Raw genomic sequence first — 20,628 nt, forward strand, 5'->3', positions numbered from 1 at the left:
ATGACCATAACAAATTATGGTCATAATGCAATAGCCATTACTTAATGGTACCTTTATGTAATGCCATTACATTTGTTATTCCTCATAAGTGACATTTTTTTTCTTGTAATGGCCATTACAAATATTACAAATATCATCACATCATATTGTAATATATATATATGACAATGTTTAATATACTACCATGAATTGTTGACCTTAAATTAATGTATTATTTCAGTATCTTATTTTTCATTATATTGTTATTGTTGAATTCCATGTCTATATTACAATTTTGTTGTTGGCTTAAAGAAGAATAAGGAAACTGTACAAGCTTACTAAACCCCTTCACAATAAAAAAACTTCAAATTTCCCGCCAAATTTTCCGCCAAATTTTTCCCGCCCAATAACTTCAAGCAGGAGAGTTCCAATACATGGCAGCCATGAGGCTTTTCTCACACATATGAACAACATGTTATTTTACAAATGAAGGGAAGTATTTATCTTTAATACCTGGTTCATGATTAATACAAGACTACCAGGAAATGAAATATTCAACTCTGGAAGTATGTCAACCTGTTTATAGGTAAGAATTAACTTAAAACCAATCTCCATGCATGTGACATAAATTTACATAGTGTACATTATATTCAAACAGCTTTGGCATTTCTTAAATTGTATTGCCTATTCAACCAAATTGTACAAACACACATCATATGTACATTGAGAATTAATGCAATAATGAACATAAATCACTCTTACATGTATCTGAAGAATATTAAAAGGATGTTGGGTCCACATGATTGTGTACTGTGAATATCCATTTTTGAAGCAGTTATCAATTTGAAACAAATGATGGATCACTTTGAATGCAATTTTTAATGGAAGGACTACATGTACAACGATATTGTCAAACATGCATAGTGATACAGTTCATGATGAACTTTGATGAAATTAAGTGGTAAAATGCATTTTCTAAATTTTCTGAATGCGCCTTATGTAATGGTCACATGTAGGTCCGTTAATTTTGTATACCTGTATATATATAATGGCCATTACACTTTTGTTTGTAAAAACGTAATGGCCATTACCATTGTGTTGATCTTTAAACAGTTTTTGTACTTTAAAAGTAATGGTCATTATATTTGTAAAAATTATGGCCATTAAAGTGTATTTTCTTGTAATGGTCTTTTAGTTTTGTACACCTTTAATGGCCATTACACCTTTTCTGACGAAATGTAATGGCCATTACAGAGTACACTTCAGAAAGTAATGACACCGTTAATGGGCATTACAAAAATGGTTTTGCTCCAAACCTAATGGCCATTACATTACACCAAATTACACCATAAGGTTTGATGCCCATTACATTGAAAACTAATTATTGATGGCCCTATTACATTGTAATGGCAATTACTTAGTGAAAACTTTAATGGGTTTGTAATGGGCAATTTGACAAACCATTAAAATCCTTAAAATGCATTTAAATTTTATTGGTTTTTTTTCAGACCCATTAATTTTGTACCTTTAATAGTCATTAATGTTAAATTAAAAGCCATTATTAAAATAATTAATGATCATTATAAATGTTTTGTTAATAGCCATTAAAATGTATTAATTAAGTACCATGATTTAATTGATTTGTTTCAACCCTTTGATGATCATTAAAATTGAAAACTGTCACATTTAAAGACTATCAAACTTGTATTAAAATTTTTCAATTAATAGCAATTAAAGGTACAAAATTAATAGCATGATTGATGGTTTTATGATGGGAAATTTTAATGGGGTTTTTAATGGCCGTTTTAAGGGCTTGGGTATGCAGTAGTAATTCATGGCCATAGTTTTAGCAATGTTCCTATATATTAACTCTTAACTTAATTATAACATTATGGCAAATCTTACGTTAGTTATTTCCTGGAATTCAGCAATACTGATGCAAATGACTGGGTCATGACCAACAACCAATACATGGTTCCGACTCCAAATTCTTGTATAAGTTTGGTCAATGTGTAACCACATTTCAAACAAATACACAATATTGACATGTACAATTATTTCTATTTTTACTTTTTTAAACCACAACACTGAGAGCCAGAAATTTTTCACTGTGCTGTTTGATATCATGATGGGTAACAGTAACTATCTAGAGGGGTGTGACTATCTAGAGGGGTGTGACTATCTAGAAGGGCGTGACTAGATGACTAGATATAGAGGGGTGTGACTATCTAGAGGGGTGTGACTATCTAGAGGGGTGTGACTATCTAGAGGGTGTGACTATCTAGAGGGGTGTGACTATCTAGAAGGGTGTGACTATCTAGAAGGGTGTGACTATCTAGAGGGGTGTGACTATCTAGAGGGGTGTGACTATCTAGAGGGGTGTGACTATCTAGAGGGGTGTGACTATCTAGAGGGGTGTGACTATCTAGAGGGGTGTGACTATCTAGAGGGGTGTGACTATCTAGAAGAGTGTGACTATATGAGGGGTGTGACTATATGAGGGGTGTGACTATCTAGTGGGATGTGACTATCTAGAGGGGTGTGACTATCTAGAAGGGTGTGACTATCTAGAGGGGTGTGACTATCTAGAGGGGTGTGACTATCTAGAAGAGTGTGACTATCTAGAGGGGTGTGACTATATGAGGGGTGTGACTATCTAGAGGGGCGTGACTATCTAGAAGGGTGTGACTATATGAGGGGTGTGACTATCTAGAGGGGTGTGACTATCTAGAGGGGTGTGACTATCTAGAGGGTTGTGACTATCTAGAGGGGTGTGACTATGTAGAGGGTTGTGACTATCTACAGGGGTGTGACTATCTAGAGGGGCGTGACTATCTAGAGGGGTATGACTATGTAGAGGGGTGTGACTATGTAGAGGGTTGTGACTATCTAGAGGGGTGTGACTATCTAGAGGGGTGTGACTATGTAGAGGGTTGTGACTATCTAGAAGGGCGTGACTATCTAGAGGGGTATGACTATGTAGAGGGTTGTGACTATCTAGAGGGGTGTGACTATGTAGAGGGGTATGACTATGTAGAGGGGTGTGACTATCTAGAGGGGCGTGACTATCTAGAGGGGTATGACTATGTAGAGGGGTGTGACTATGTAGAGGGTTGTGACTATCTAGAGGGGTGTGACTATCTAGAGGGGTATGACTATCTAGAAAGTACTTTTAAATAAATTGACATTAATGTTCCTTCAATCATAAGACTGCCTCACCCGAAAGCTGCGTAGTGTAGGGCACTGTCTCCCTCCTTATCCACTTTGTCTTTGTTTGCTTTGTATTTCAACAGCAGCTCAACAACCTTGACATGACCTTCATAGCTGGCTAGTTGTAAGGCAGTCTTATCCTCAACCGTCCGGTCAACCTACAATTTACATTTTGCAAACTGTCTTAATAATGTTTAATCCAGGAAGATGACACTGGTACCTCTAACATGAGAGTATTTGAAGGCTTCATTATAATAAGTATTAAGCCTACTAATCAGTAAGGCTATGTCTGTTGCTCAATTCATTTTGCATACTGTAAACGTACATATTTTAGCGGTAATTTTATTTTAGCGCTTTTCGCGCTGGAAGCCTTGCGCTAAATTATGATTGCGCTAATTACTTTTTGTGTATTCTATTTCTATAGAAAGTTCTGTGGATGCGCTAATTCATCATTGCGCTAACTGACTAAAATCTGCAAAGTTCTTTACTTAGGTACAGTGTATAATGTTACATGTGAACTGACCTTTTTTAACACTGTATGGACAGCCAGTTGTTACCTGTGAGCTGACATTTTTTAACAATGTATGGACAGTGTGTTAATTGTTACCTGTGAGCTGACCTTTCTAACAATGTCTGGATAGCTAGTTGTTACCTGTGAGCTGACCTTTTTACCAATGTCTGGATAGCCATTTGCTACCTGTGAGCTGACCTTTTTACCAATGTCTGGATAGCCATTTGCTACCTGTGGGCTGACCTTTCTAACAATGTCTGGCCAGTCAGTTGTTACCTGTGGGCTGACCTTTCTAACAATGTCTGGACAGCCAGTTGTTACCTGTGAGCTGACCTTTCTAACAATGTCTGGATAGCGTGTTGTTACCTGTGAGCTGACATTTTTACCAACGTATGGATAGCTAGTTGTTACCTGTGAGCTGACATTATTACCAACGTATGGACAGTGTGTTGTTACCTGTGAGCTGACCTTTTTACCAATGTCTGGATAGCGTGTTGTTACCTGTCAGCTGACCTTTTTACCAATGTATGGACAGCCAGTTGTTACCTGTGAGCTGACATTTTTACCAACGTATGGACAGTCAGTTGTTACCTGTGAGCTGACATTTTTACCAACGTATGGACAGTCAGTTGTTACCTGTGAGCGGTCCTTCTCTAAAACTGTCTGGACATCTGAAAAGGCACCTTGGGCTGCAGCCTGTACTATGTTGATAGAGACAGTGTTATCTGATCGTGTATTTGAGTCAGCTCTCAACATCTCAACAAACACTTTGGCAATGGCCTCAGCAACATCTGCATAGATAAATTACATCCATGAGAGTGATTTCGGTCATGTGGTTAAATATAATATTGTACACAGTACATACAGGAGTTCAAAGATAAACAGCTGAAATTTGCATCAATTTTAATTGATGATTTAATGATGCTTCATTACCAACAACATACCTGTAATATACACCTCTTCTCACGAAGATGGATAAAATGACATATACAGAAATATATCTTATTAGCACCAACAAAATAGAAAATAAGAGCTTCAAGACCTGCATGTTTATAGACTGTATAATTAGTTACATACAAAATACAGATGTAATTTATTATTAATCCACTTTCACAATTCTAAAATAGGAAATTAGAAGCTTAAAAATCTTTTCCAAGACATGCTACTACAGAAACAATGGAGGCACCGAAATTGTCATGACATCATTTGCTATCAACTACTTTTCAAAAGATTATCCACAAAAATTAAACTGTTGCTATTTACTTTATTATTAAGTTATTTTTCTTTTGCATATTTTATTTCAAAATAGAATGCATATATCCATATCAACTTGTTTATGGGAAAAACATAATGTGCTCCATATTGACTCCTGGTTTATACAGTGTAGCATTCATAATGCTCCATATTGCCTCCTTGCTTGTGGGATACATAATGCTCCATATTAACTCCTTATTTAATGTAGACATTATTTCATGTTGACTCTAGTTTGTTTACAAGAGACATAACATGCTTCATGCTGACTCTTTGTTCTTTTATGACAAGTACAGATATACTATGAATATGTGAAACTTTGTCCTTCTTGAGAATTTAGCATGGATGTAAGACAAATCTGCTCTAAAAATACACCTAAGTGAATAATAACTATGTACATATTAACACAAATGATGGCCTCCTAGATTCCAGAAAAATCTTTGAAAATAAAAGAGCTGATGTAGTGAAGGTCAAATAATTATAAACACAGATCAATATAAATCATGCAGAGAACTTTTTTTCAAAGATTTAAGCTTCTCTTGAGATGCTTACCATTCATACTTTCCCCGAGTTCAACTTCATCATCACTACTGTCACTATCGTAATCATCCTTTTCATTTGCTGGAATGCTGTCTGCAACAAGTAGGTCCTCCACAGGACTAACACACACTGGACTAAACAGCCAAACTTTGTTTTTTATTTTAATCCTCATGTCTCCATCATTGTCTATTTTTACAATGCGTCCAGTTTGACCAAGTGTCTGGCAGAAAATATTTAGTACATGTTATACACTTAATAAGAAGATATATATCTGGTGTTGGAACAAATTTCAAAAAGAAGACTAATCAAAATAATTGTTATTAGTCAAGATGACTATCTACCTGTTATTAATTAACACTAACACTGGGGGACAGTGAACTAATTGTCTACTTGACTCTGACACTGGGGGAACAGTGAACTAATTGTATACTTGACACTGACACTGGGGGAACAGTGCACTAATTGTATACTTGACTCTGACACTGGGGGGACAGTGAACTAATTGTATACTTGACTCTGACACTGGGGGGACAGTGAACTAATTGTATACTTGACACTAACACTGGGGAACAGTGAACTAATTATATACTTGACACTGACACTGGGGGGCCAATGAACTAATTGTATACTTGACACTGACACTGGGGGAACAGTGAACTAATTGTATACTTGACTCTGACACTGGGGGAACAGTGAACTAATTGTATACTTGACTCTGACACTGGGAGAACAGTGAACTAATTGTATACTTGACTCTGACACTGGGGGAATAGTGAACTAATTGTATACTTGACACTGACACTGGGGGAACAGTGAACTAATTGTATACCTGACTCTGGGGGGACAGTGAACTAATTGTATACTTGACTCTGGGGGAACAGTGAACTAATTATATACTTGACTCTGACACTGGGGGAACAGTGAACTAATTGTATACTTGACTCTGACAATGGGGGAACAGTGAACTAATTGTATACTTGACACGGACACTGGGGGAACAGTGAACTAATTCTGTACTTGACTCTGACAGTGGGGGAACAGTGAACTAATTGTATACTTGACTCTGACACTCGGGGAACAGTGAACTAATTGTATACTTGACACTGACACTGGGGGAACAGTGAACTAATTCTGTACTTGACTCTGACAGTGGGGGAACAGTGAACTAATTGTATACTTGACTCTGACACTCGGGGAACAGTGAACTAATTGTATACTTGACTCTGACACTGGGGGAACAGTGAACTAATTGTATACTTGACACTGACACTGGGGGAACAGTGAACTAATTCTGTACTTGACTCTGACACTGGGGGAACAGTGAACTAATTGTATACTTGACACTGACACTGGGGGAACAGTGAACTAATTGTTTACTTGACACTGACACTGGGGGAACAGTGAACTAATTATATACTTGACACTGACACTGGGGGAACAGTGAACTAATTATATACTTAATTGACACTGACACTGGGGAACAGTGAACTAATTCTGTACTTGACTCTGACACTGACACTGGGGGAACAGTGAACTAATTATATACTTGACACTGACACTGGGGGAACAGTGAACTAATTATATACTTGACACTGACACTGGGGGAACAGTGAACTAATTGTATACTTGACTGACACTGGGGGAACAGTGAACTAATTGTATACTTGACTCTGACACTGGGGAACAGTGAACTAATTGTATACTTGACACTGACACTGGGGGAACAGTGAACTAATTGTTTACTTGACACTGACACTGGGGAACAGTGAACTAATTCTGTACTTGACACTGACACTGGGGGAACAGTGAACTAATTCTGTAGTTGACACTGACACTGAGGGAACAGTGAACTAATTCTGTACTTGACACTGGCACTGGGGGAACAGTGAACTAATTGTATACTTGACACTGACATGGGGGAACAGTGAACTAATTGTATACTTGACACTGACACTGAGGGAACAGTGAACTAATTGTATACTTGACACTGACACTGGGGGAACAGTGAACTAATTGTATACTTGACACTGACACTGGGGGAACAGTGAACTAATTGTATACTTGACACTGACACTGGGGAACAGTGAACTAATTCTGTACTTGACACTGACACTGGGGGAACAGTGAACTAATTCTGTACTTGACACTGACACTGACGGAACAGTGAACTAATTCTGTACTTGACACTGACACTGGGGGAACAGTGAACTAATTGTATACTTGACACTGACACTGGGGGAACAGTGAACTAATTGTATACTTGACACTGACACTGGGGGAACAGTGAACTAATTGTATACTTGACACTGACACTGAGGGAACAGTGAACTAATTGTATACTTGACACTGACACTAGGGGAACAGTGAACTAATTGTATACTTGACACTGACACTGGGGGAACAGTGAACTAATTCTATACTTGACTCTGACACTGAGGGAACAGTGAACTAATTCTGTACTTGACACTGACACTGGGGGAACAGTGAACTAATTGTATACTTGACACTGACACTGGGGGAACAGTGAACTAATTGTATACTTGACACTGACACTGGGGAACAGTGAACTAATTCTGTACTTGACACTGACACTGGGGGAACAGTGAACTAATTCTGTACTTGACACTGACACTGGGGGAACAGTGAACTAATTGTATACCTGACTCTGGGGGGACAGTGAACTAATTGTATACTTGACTCTGGGGGAACAGTGAACTAATTATATACTTGACTCTGACACTGGGGGAACAGTGAACTAATTGTATACTTGACTCTGACAATGGGGGAACAGTGAACTAATTGTATACTTGACACTGACACTGGGGGAACAGTGAACTAATTCTGTACTTGACTCTGACAGTGGGGGAACAGTGAACTAATTGTATACTTGACTCTGACACTCGGGGAACAGTGAACTAATTGTATACTTGACACTGACACTGGGGGAACAGTGAACTAATTCTGTACTTGACTCTGACAGTGGGGGAACAGTGAACTAATTGTATACTTGACTCTGACACTCGGGGAACAGTGAACTAATTGTATACTTGACTCTGACACTGGGGGAACAGTGAACTAATTGTATACTTGACACTGACACTGGGGGAACAGTGAACTAATTCTGTACTTGACTCTGACACTGGGGGAACAGTGAACTAATTGTATACTTGACACTGACACAGGGGGAACAGTGAACTAATTGTTTACTTGACACTGACACTGGGGGAACAGTGAACTAATTATATACTTGACACTGACACTGGGGGAACAGTGAACTAATTGTATACTTGACACTGACACTGGGGAAACAGTGAACTAATTGTATACTTGACACTGACACTGGGGAGAACAGTGAACTAATTGTATACTTGACACTGACACTGGGGGAACAGTGAACTAATTGTATACTTGACTCTGACAATGGGGGAACAGTGAACTAATTGTATACTTGACACTGACACTGGGGGAACAGTGAACGAATTGTATACTTGACTCTGACACTGGGGGAGCAGTGAACGAATTGTATACTTGACTCTGACACTGGGGAACAGTGAACTAATTGTATACTTGACACTGACACTGGGGGAACAGTGAACGAATTGTATACTTGACTCTGACACTGGGGGAGCAGTGAACTAATTGGTACTAATTGTATACTTGACTCTGACACTGGGGGAACAGTGAACTAATTGGTATTAATTGTATACTTGACACTGACAATGGGGGAACAGTGAACTAATTGTATACTTGACTCTGACACTGGGGAACAGTGAACTAATTGTATACTTGACACTGACACTGGGGGAACAGTGAACGAATTGTATACTTGACTCTGACACTGGGGGAGCAGTGAACTAATTGTATACTTGACACTGACACTGGGGGAACAGTGAACTAATTGGTACTAATTGTATACTTGACTCTGACAATGGGGGAACAGTGAACTAATTCTGTACTTGACTCTGACACTGGGGGAACAGTGAACTAATTGTATACTTGACACTGACACTGGGGGAACAGTGAACGAATTGTATACTTGACTCTGACACTGGGGGAGCAGTGAACGAATTGTATACTTGACTCTGACACTGGGGAACAGTGAACTAATTGTATACTTGACACTGACACTGGGGGAACAGTGAACGAATTGTATACTTGACTCTGACACTGGGGGAGCAGTGAACTAATTGGTACTAATTGTATACTTGACACTGACACTGGGGGAACACTGAACTAATTGGTATTAATTGTATACTTGACACTGACAATGGGGGAACAGTGAACTAATTGTATACTTGACTCTGACACTGGGGAACAGTGAACTAATTGTATACTTGACACTGACACTGGGGGAACAGTGAACGAATTGTATACTTGACTCTGACACTGGGGGAGCAGTGAACTAATTGTATACTTGACACTGACACTGGGGGAACAGTGAACTAATTGGTACTAATTGTATACTTGACTCTGACAATGGGGGAACAGTGAACTAATTCTGTACTTGACTCTGACACTGGGGGAACAGTGAACTAATTATATACTTGACACTGACACTGGGGGAACAGTGAACTAATTGTATACTTGACACTGACACTGGGGGAACAGTGAACGAATTGTATACTTGACTCTGACACTGGGGGAGCAGTGAACTAATTGTATACTTGACACTGACACTGGGGGAACAGTGAACTAATTGGTACTAATTGTATACTTGACTCTGACAATGGGGGAACAGTGAACTAATTCTGTACTTGACTCTGACACTGGGGGAACAGTGAACTAATTATATACTTGACACTGACACTGGGGGAACAGTGAACTAATTGTATACTTGACACTGACACTGGGGGAACAGTGAACTAATTATATACTTAATTGACACTGACACTGGGGAACAGTGAACTAATTGTATACTTGACTCTGACACTGGGGGAACAGTGAACTAATTCTGTACTTGACTCTGACACTGGGGGAACAGTGAACTAATTGTATACTTGACTCTGACACTGGGGAACAGTGAACTAATTATATACTTGACACTGACACTGGGGGAACAGTGAACTAATTGTATACTTGGCACTGACATTTGGGGGAACAGTGAACTAATTGTATACTTGACACTGACATTTGGGGGAACAGTGAACTAATTATATACTTAATTGACACTGACACAGGGGAACAGTGAACTAATTGTATACCTGACACTGACACTGGGGAACAGTGAACTAATTATATACTTGACACTGACACTGGGGGAACAGTGAACTAATTGTATACTTGACACTGACACTGGGGGAACAGTGAACTAATTGTATACTTGACACTGACACTGAGGGAACAGTGAACTAATTGTATACTTGACACTAACACAGGGTGAACAGTGAACTAATTGTATACTTGACACTGACACTGGGGAACAGTGAACTAATTGTTTACTTGACACTGACACTGGGGGAACAGTGAACTAATTGTATACTTGACACTGACACTGGGGAACAGTGAACTAATTATATACTTGACACTGACACTGAGGGAACAGTGAACTAATTGTATACTTGACACTGACACAGGGTGAACAGTGAACTAATTGTATACTTGACTCTGATCCCACAAGAGGTAAACTATATACACTTAACGTGCAGTATTAACCTTAAGAAATACATGTTCCCATCCATATTGATACCTGATTCACCTGTACAATTGTATATTATAAAGACATCTATAGTAGACATTGGATCCTCACATGACTAGTCACTCACCTCGCTCATGTTATTGTTCCAGCCTCCGTGTCCATCTTGAAGTCCCATCACAGTGTTATAGTCATTTAAGATCTTTACAGCTTCGTCTTTGGTGAATGCATGGATCTGTTTTATAACAAAATGTGGAAATAACATGATAACTTATTTATCATTAGAACAAAATATTCAAAATCAATCTAGAAACTTAAATAATCAAATAAGATATGCATTATTGAAACTAGCATATAATAGCATACCTAGCCTTGTGAGGGCACTCCTATATAAGGTCCACACCTTCCCATTATTACCAGACTTATAATACCTACCCGCCTTGTGAGGGCACTCCTATATAAGGTCCACACCTTCCCATAATTACCAGACTTATGATACCTACCCTTGTGAGGACACTCCTATATAAGGTCCATACCTTACCATCGTATTACCAGACTTATAATACCTACCCTTGTGAGGGCACTCCTATATAAGGTCCACACCTTACCATCGTATTACCAGACTTATGATACCTACCCTTGTGAGGACACTCCTATATAAGGTCCACACCTTACCATAATTACCAGACTTATGATACCTACCCTTGTGAGGACACTCCTATATAAGGTCCACACCTTCCCATCTTATCACCAGACTTATAATACCTACCCTTGTGAGGGCACTCCTATATAAGGTCCACACCTTCCCATCTTATCACCAGACTTATAATACCTACCCTTGTGAGGACACTCCTATATAAGGTCCACACCTTACCATTATCACCAGACTTATAATACCTACCCTTGTGAGGACACTCCTATATAAGGTCCACACCTTACCATCGTATTACCAGACTTATAATACCTACCCTTGTGAGGGCACTCCTATATAAGGTCCACACCTTCCCATTATTACCAGACTTATAATACCTACCCTTGTGAGGGCACTCCTATATAAGGTCCACACCTTACCATTATTACCAGACTTATAATACCTACCCTTGTGAGGACACTCCTATATAAGGTCCACACCTTCCTATTATTACCAGACTTATGATACCTACCCTTGTGAGGACACTCCTATATAAGGTCCACACCTTACCATTATCACCAGACTTATAATACCTACCCTTGTGAGGACACTCCTATATAAGGTCCACACCTTACCATCTTATTACCAGACTTATGATACCTACCCTTGTGAGGGCACTCCTATATAAGGTCCACACCTTCCCATTATTACCAGACTTATAATACCTACCCTTGTGAGGACACTCCTATATAAGGTCCATACCTTACCATCTTATTACCAGACTTATGATACCTACCCTTGTGAGGACACTCCTATATAAGGTCCACACCTTACCATCATATTACCAGACTTATAATACCTACCCTTGTGAGGACACTCCTATATAAGGTCCACACCTTACCATCTTATTACCAGACTTATAATACCTACCCTTGTGAGGACACTCCTATATAAGGTCCACACCTTACCATTATCATCAGACTTATAATACCTACCCTTGTGAGGACATTCCTATATAAGGTCCACACCTTCCCATTATTACCAGACTTATGATACCTACCTTTGTGAGGACACTCCTATATAAGGTCCACACCTTCCCATTATTACCAGACTTATGATACCTACCCTTGTGAGGGCACTCCTATATAAGGTCCACACCTTACCATTATTACCAGACTTATGATACCTACCCTTGTGAGGGCACTCCTATATAAGGTCCACACCTTACCATCTTATTACCAGACTTATGATACCTACCCTTGTGAGGGCACTCCTATGTAAGGTCCACACTTTCCCATCTTCATACTGGACTTTGACAGTCATGCCCTCAAACAGCATCTCCACAATGGTACCCAGTTCCTTTGTGCACTACAGATTTTAAAACAAAAAGTGTACTCGCGTATGTTATACCAGGTAAACTTGGCTGTCAGGACTCAATTATCAAAAAGTTAAAGACAAAAACCCAGAAATATGTTGTTTGCGGAAATGTTAAAAGCACACAAATTAAGAAAGGAATATCTAATGGTTTCGATAGGGATCTTTGTTCATACATTAAAGCCAAAATAAATTAGAACCGAAAACGTTGTATACAAATCTTATCGTATGATACTATTATTATATAGATTTCTAATAAGTTTGATATAAAATATACTTGTTTTAACTGACAATTACAAGGGATATCTGGAAAAAGTTTAACGAACTCTCTGACTTCGAGACAACAATGTATGACTGAATAAAGCATTTGTTTACCTGGTGCATACCGTCGTCCCAGCCTCCATACATATCATGTTCCTGAAGTTTTTTCAGTGCGCCAATTTCCAGAGCCACTCTGACTTTGTCCGACGGTCTCATTGCTACCACACCTGGGTTAACCACATCTACAGAGAAATGGATACAAAATCACATATTTATCCTGTTATCCAGTGAATTCTATAATATTTTTGCATTTGCACTGCGCCAGTAAGAAACTGAATATGACATCTTAATATGGACAATGATGTGATATCATGATTTGTGAATATATATACTGCAACAAAATGGCTGTCTAGACTGTTTGTTTAAGTCATCCATGCTCGGACTTTAAAACAGCCAAAAGGCAGTTTATAGAAATTATATGATCAGATGTATCGGTTTGTATTCATTCCATATATGAGATGATTATGAAACTTGTCGGTCAAAGTTTTTATTTCTACTGGCTATAAAAACTTCTACGACTCATTTTATGAAATTTCACATGAAATGAAAGCCGATTTTAATCATTAGATGATTATATATACCATAAACTTATGATATAAATGATCAATGTATACTCTATTACAGCTATTATTAATATTGATATTGTGTTCAGTAGTACACAATTCCTGACATATACTTTTGAATGTGTTCTTAATATTCTATAACTCACAAAAAGAGGTCGATTGGGTCAACCTAGCTGTACCAATAACCTGTTAGTAATGCAATTTTAGAATGGATTGTAGGTCAGTCATATGCTAGTATGAATGCCATCTCATTCCATTAAGTAACAGAGAAAGCCACTAAGCTCAGCTCATTTGAACAAACTTTGGAATCATTTACCCCAGCATACCTCTGGCTCTGCCATGTTATGGCCCTGGACCACCAAAAGATCTCAAAAGTATTGATGCCAACTTGATATGTTTGGCTGATTGCTATAGCAACAGTACTGTACTGGAAATAACCTATGATGCAGATTATTCTATTTACCAACAACAGGTAGATGGTCTGGGTAGTAGGGCCCTCCTGAACCAATAGACTTTTTTGACTTGTAGAGGACATCCACACAGCCATCACCCCCAAGACGGTATTTGCCTTCAAAGTCAGTTTTTCTCCAGAGTACCTTGACCCCTCCCCTATATCCTTTTGGTTGGCTTGACCCCCAGGTCACCACTTCTTTGACCTCACCTTCTTCTCCGTCAGACCCTGTCATTGTCAAATTAAACAATACTATAGCAATTTTAATGTAGAATTGCAAGTTACTTCAAGCAGTGTTATGATTTACAGCTGTGAGTATGATATATTATTACTATGCTATAATTAACAGTGGTTAATACATCCTGATACATCTCGATAAAATACAGTGAAAGTTGTTATACTTACTATATTTCCAAACATTAATTCACCCATAGCACTTATCAATTGCTTAAACTATTTTACACATTATAATTTTAACCTAATTATATGATAAGCTCTTGTTATTGTATTGAAAAGGCTACTTTAATTTTTTTCATCTAATAAGACCCCATCCCCCCATTCAATTTTGACAATATTCTAGGCACCTTGGGTGCTTATTTCGATGAATGCCATATACAGTTAAAAACATTCAATAACACTACAAGGATATGGGTTGTCTTGCAGTCTCCCATCAATTTTATTGTAATCTGGATATTTCTTTTTTTTGTGTTTACAGAAAACAAAGATTAATAGATATCACATTAGAGTTTATATCTATAATATCAAAATTATAAAATTAATTAGTCTTTGAGGAGATATATATATTTCAACTACATTATACATGTAAGAGCACATTACATTCTATGCTTTATTTGAACATTTTGTTTTTTCAGGGGCATTTTCAGAAACTGATATTAAAACTTTCAGAAGTATATAATGAAATATTCTGGGAAATTTGATCATTTTTGACGATTAGAGCAGGTTATGATATACAACAGCTATATCTGACTGAGTCTGACAAAAGGAGGTGGCCCTCCAATAACAGTTACTATATTACCGTCCTGATTCTTCCATTTCCAGTGTGGTCCACGGACAACTTTGGCTCCTGGGAACACACCCATGGAGCCCACAGATTTAGACTTGGAGCGTGGTGGAACTGCCACTCTGTAGACAGACATTAAGTATATCAATTATCATGTTTATATATATATATATCAGGGAAGTAAAAGTGAGAGTAAAAACAATTTAATAAATTGTAGAATTTTTGAAACAATCCGCCCCTTTTAAAGTTATATATAATTATATAAGAAATTACCTATTTGGATTATGGTCTTGATGATCAGACATAAACTTGACTTTTAGTACTGTGTGGAGTTAATATGATGCCTGAGCTTAATGCAGCGAGGGCACTTTTCTATCATAAAACTTACTCGCCATAGAGAGGGCACTATATATTCTATCACAAACATGATACTGGAAGCAGTGAGGGTACTATTCTATCACAAAACATACTGGAAGCAGTGAGGGCACTATTCTATCACAAAATATACTGGACACGGTGAGGGCACTATTCTATCACAAAACATACTGGACACGGTGGTGAGGGCACTATTCTATCACAAACATGATACTGGAAGCAGTGAGGGCACTATTCTATCACAAAACATACTGGACACGGTGAGGGCACTATTCTATCACAAACATGATACTGGAAGCAGTGAGGGCACTATTCTATCACAAAACATACTGGACACGGTGGTGAGGGCACTATTCTATCACAAACATGATACTGGAAGCAGTGAGGGCACTATTCTATCACAAAACATACTGGACACGGTGAGGGCACTATTCTATCACAAAACATACTGGACACGGTGGTAAGGGCACTATTCTATCACAAACATGATATTGGAAGCAGTGAGGGCACTATTCTATCACAAAACATATTGGACACGGTGAGGGCACTATTCTATCACAAAACATACTGGACACGATGAGGGCACTATTCTATCACAAACATGATACTGGAAGCAGTGAGGGCACTATTCTATCACAAAACATACTGGACACGGTGGTGAGGGCACTATTCTATCACAAACATGATACTGGAAGCAGTGAGGGCACTATTCTATCACAAAGCATACTGGACATGGTGAGGGCACTATTCTATCACAAAACATACTGGACACGGTGGTGAGGGCACTATTCTATCACAAACGTGATACTGGAAGCAGTGAGGGCACTATTCTATCACAAACCATACTGGACACGGTGAGGGCACTATTCTATCACAAACATGATACTGGAAGCAGTGAGGGCACTATTCTATTACAAAACATACTATGAAGCAGGTGTCCTTATACATGTGTATTTATTCTCAGTTTATCACTGAAATTATTTTCATTCTTGATTTAACACATCTTTACATCAAATGAAACCAACAAAAATGATTTAAACAATTTACTTACAAAAACATTCCCATTGAAGAAAATTTTCATAAATATTGAAGAATTGGAAGGAACAAATTACAATGTACATAGCCTGGTGCTGTACATCACAGTGAAGGATATATACACTGTACACATACAATTCTAGTAAGTTTTATACTTGAGTGTATGGACATACATGATCGTTTATATTTTATTGAAGCTTTACTTTGAAAATATTATTACATTTGCAAAAAATCTTTCTTCAATACAATTCACAGACAGCATGATCACTGAGTTAGCACATCTCGATGTGTTATACACAGACATTTTGGTATTTGTTAACAGGTACAGAAATATCAGAGGTCAAAAACGTGCTCTCTCTGGATCAGACATCATGCTAACTAATGGTGTGGGGAAAAGTGTTAATTGATGGGGTAATGTACAATTTATTAGGATAGGTTTGAGGAAGTGTTTCAACATCATGTACACAAGTGAAGGATGGGTTGGGGGGAGTGTTCCAACATCATGTACACTTAAAGGGACATCACGGTAAAAACGTTGTTATTTTCATTGAATGTACGTGTTTTGTTCCTTTCCAGTTATGTTTCTGTGCCATCCCAATATTCATTGTCAATCCCTATGTCCAGATTGACCACTTGTTTTAGTTGGGAATCTCCCTCTAAATTTAGTGCCGAAATTATTTTAAAATCATTACGTGACTGTTTTGAAATCAAGGCATTTTCATTTGTAAACACAAACGCACGATAGCTTACAAGTCAAAATATTCCATCTGGGTTAGTTGGATTACGATATTATACAGTGGTTTAAATGTTAAATAGCACGTTCTGTACATATTCCGGCGCAAATATTTATGAGTAAGTGTAAACACTGTACATATAATATAGTGACAGTAGCGATGTACTGGTACAGACTGTATAAATATTACCGAGTTTGTGTAGATATTACGGAGTTTGTATAAATATTACCGAGTTTGTTATGGCCTACTATCCAGCAATCAAGCAGAATAGGAGCAGCATCCATATTACTGCAGTCATTGTCTTCATGTTTGAACCGTTCCAATCTATTGTACTACTTCCCCAGTGTAAGTCTAGGATTGTCTTTGACTCATTTGCCCATTATTCTCTTTATTGTGGAAGCTGTTATCGTTTTTCAGCCGCAGTCGATTCAAGTTGGAAGCCATTTTTATTTTCAGGTGTTTTAGGTTGTTGTTCGCCTGCGTTTTATCGTGTATATCACAATATTTACATATCCAGACTGATGATCAACAAATTGTGATAACCTTTTTATAATTAATAATAATTTTATTGATGTTTTTTATGTACATATATCATCAAATTCAAATGGTTATTGTTCATAAGATTATATTTTTTAAAGATATACCCAATAATATGAAAAAATACAAAAACAAAATTGGTTTACCGTGATGTCCCTTTAAAGAGGTGGATGGGTTGGGGGAAGTGTTCCAACATGTACACAAGCTTAAAGAGGTGGATGGGTTGGGGGAAGTGTTCCAACATGTACACTAGCTTAAAGAGGTGGATGGGTTGGGGGAAGTGTTCCAATATGTACACAAGTTTAAAGAGGTGGATGGGTTGGGGAAGTGTTCCAACATGTACACTAGCTTAAAGAGGTGGATGGGTTGGGGAAGTGTTCCAACATGTACACTAGCTTAAAGAGGTGGATGGGTTGGGGGAAGTGTTCCAACATGTACACTAGCTTAAAGAGGTGGATGGGTTGGGGAAGTGTTCCAACATGTACACAAGTTTAAAGAGGTGGATGGGTTGGGGGAAGTGTTCCAACATGTACACTAGTTCAAAGAGGTGGATGGGTTGGGGAAGTGTTCCAACATGTACACTAGCTTAAAGAGGTGGATGGGTTGGGGGAAGTGTTCCAACATGTACACTAGCTTAAAGAGGTGGATGGGTTGGGGAAGTGTTCCAACATGTACACTAGATTAAAGAGGTGGATGGGTTGGGGAAGTGTTCCAACATGTACACTAGCTTAAAGAGAAGGATGGGTTGGGGGAAGTGTTCCAACATGTACACTAGCTTAAAGAGGTGGATGGGTTGGGTGAAGTGTTCCTACATGTACACTGGCTTAAAGAGGTGGATGGGTTGGGTGAAGTGTTCCAACATGTACACTGGCTTAAAGAGGTGGATGGGTTGGGGAAGTGTTCCAACATGTACACTAGCTTAAAGAGATGGATGGGTTGGGTGAAGTGTTCCTACATGTACACTGGCTTAAAGAGGTGGATGGGTTGGGTGAAGTGTTCCAACATGTACACTGGCTTAAAGAGGTGGATGGGTTGGGGAAGTGTTCCAACATTTACACAAGTTAAAGAGGTGGATGGGTTGGGGAAGTGTTCCAACATTTACACAAGTTTAAAGAGGTGGATGGGTTGGGGGAAGTGTTCCAACATCTACACTAGCTTAAAGAGGTGGATGGGTTGGGGAAGTGTTCCAACATCTACACTAGCTTAAAGAGGTGGATGGGTTGGGGAAGTGTTCCAACATTTACACAAGTTTAAAGAGGTGGATGGGTTGGGGGAAGTGTTCCAACATCTACACTAGCTTAAAGAGGTGGATGGGTTGGGGAAGTGTTCCAACATTTACACAAGTTTAAAGAGGTGGATGGGTTGGGGGAAGTGTTCCAACATCTACACTAGCTTAAAGAGGTGGATGGGTTGGGGAAGTGTTCCAACATCTACACTAGCTTAAAGAGGTGGATGGGTTGGGGGAAGTGTTCCAACATCTACACTAGCTTAAAGAGGTGGATGGGTTGGGGGAAGTGTTCCAACATGTACACTAGCTTAAAGAGATGGATGGGTTGGGTGAAGTGTTCCTACATGTACACTGGCTTAAAGAGGTGGATGGGTTGGGTGAAGTGTTCCAACATGTACACTGGCTTAAAGAGGTGGATGGGTTGGGGAAGTGTTCCAACATTTACACAAGTTAAAGAGGTGGATGGGTTGGGGAAGTGTTCCAACATTTACACAAGTTTAAAGAGGTGGATGGGTTGGGGGAAGTGTTCCAACATCTACACTAGCTTAAAGAGGTGGATGGGTTGGGGAAGTGTTCCAACATGTACACTAGCTTAAAGAGGTGGATGGGTTGGGGGAAGTGTTCCAACATGTACACTAGCTTAAAGAGGTGGATGGGTTGGGGAAGTGTTCCAACATTTACACAAGTTAAAGAGGTGGATGGGTTGGGGAAGTGTTCCAACATTTACACAAGTTTAAAGAGGTGGATTGGTTGGGGAAGTGTTCCAACATGTACACAAGCTTAAAGAGAAGGATGGGTTGGGGGAAGTGTTCCAAGATGTACACAAGCTTAAAGAGGTGGATGGGTTGGGGGAAGTGTTCCAACATGTACACTAGCTTAAAGAGGTAGATGGGTTGGGGGAAGTGTTCCAACATGTACACTAGCTTAAAGAGGTGGATGGGTTGGGGAAGTGTTCCAACATGTACACTAGCTTAAAGAGGTGGATGGGTTGGGGGAAGTGTTCCAACATGTACACTAGCTTAAAGAGGTGGATGGGTTGGGGGAAGTGTTCCAACATGTACACTAGCTTAAAGAGGTGGATGGGTTGGGGGAAGTGTTCCAACATGTACACTAGCTTAAAGAGGTAGATGGGTTGGGGGAAGTGTTCCAACATGTACACTAGCTTAAAGAGGTGGATGGGTTGGGGAAGTGTTCCAACATGTACACTAGCTTAAAGAGGTGGATGGGTTGGGGGA

At 38.9% G+C, this 20,628-nt stretch overlaps 1 protein-coding gene across 1 annotated transcript in view; it reads right to left on the bottom strand.

The window, feature by feature from the left end:
• LOC117345422 (E3 ubiquitin-protein ligase MIB2-like) overlaps positions 1-20,628 on the bottom strand; it is a 44,927-nt gene that overhangs the window by 17,463 nt on the left and 6,836 nt on the right. The window contains exons 4-11 of the mRNA XM_033908497.1: positions 15,500-15,606; positions 14,476-14,691; positions 13,504-13,631; positions 13,012-13,122; positions 11,254-11,358; positions 5,504-5,711; positions 4,337-4,491; positions 3,199-3,347 (exon numbers count right to left, since the gene is read on the bottom strand). Of these exons, the coding sequence (XP_033764388.1) occupies positions 3,199-3,347; positions 4,337-4,491; positions 5,504-5,711; positions 11,254-11,358; positions 13,012-13,122; positions 13,504-13,631; positions 14,476-14,691; positions 15,500-15,606 (1,179 nt within the window). The remainder of the gene's footprint in view (positions 1-3,198; positions 3,348-4,336; positions 4,492-5,503; positions 5,712-11,253; positions 11,359-13,011; positions 13,123-13,503; positions 13,632-14,475; positions 14,692-15,499; positions 15,607-20,628) is intronic.

This window comes from Pecten maximus, chromosome 16, assembly GCF_902652985.1.
Source record: "Pecten maximus chromosome 16, xPecMax1.1, whole genome shotgun sequence".
NCBI lineage: Eukaryota > Metazoa > Mollusca > Bivalvia > Pectinida > Pectinidae > Pecten > Pecten maximus.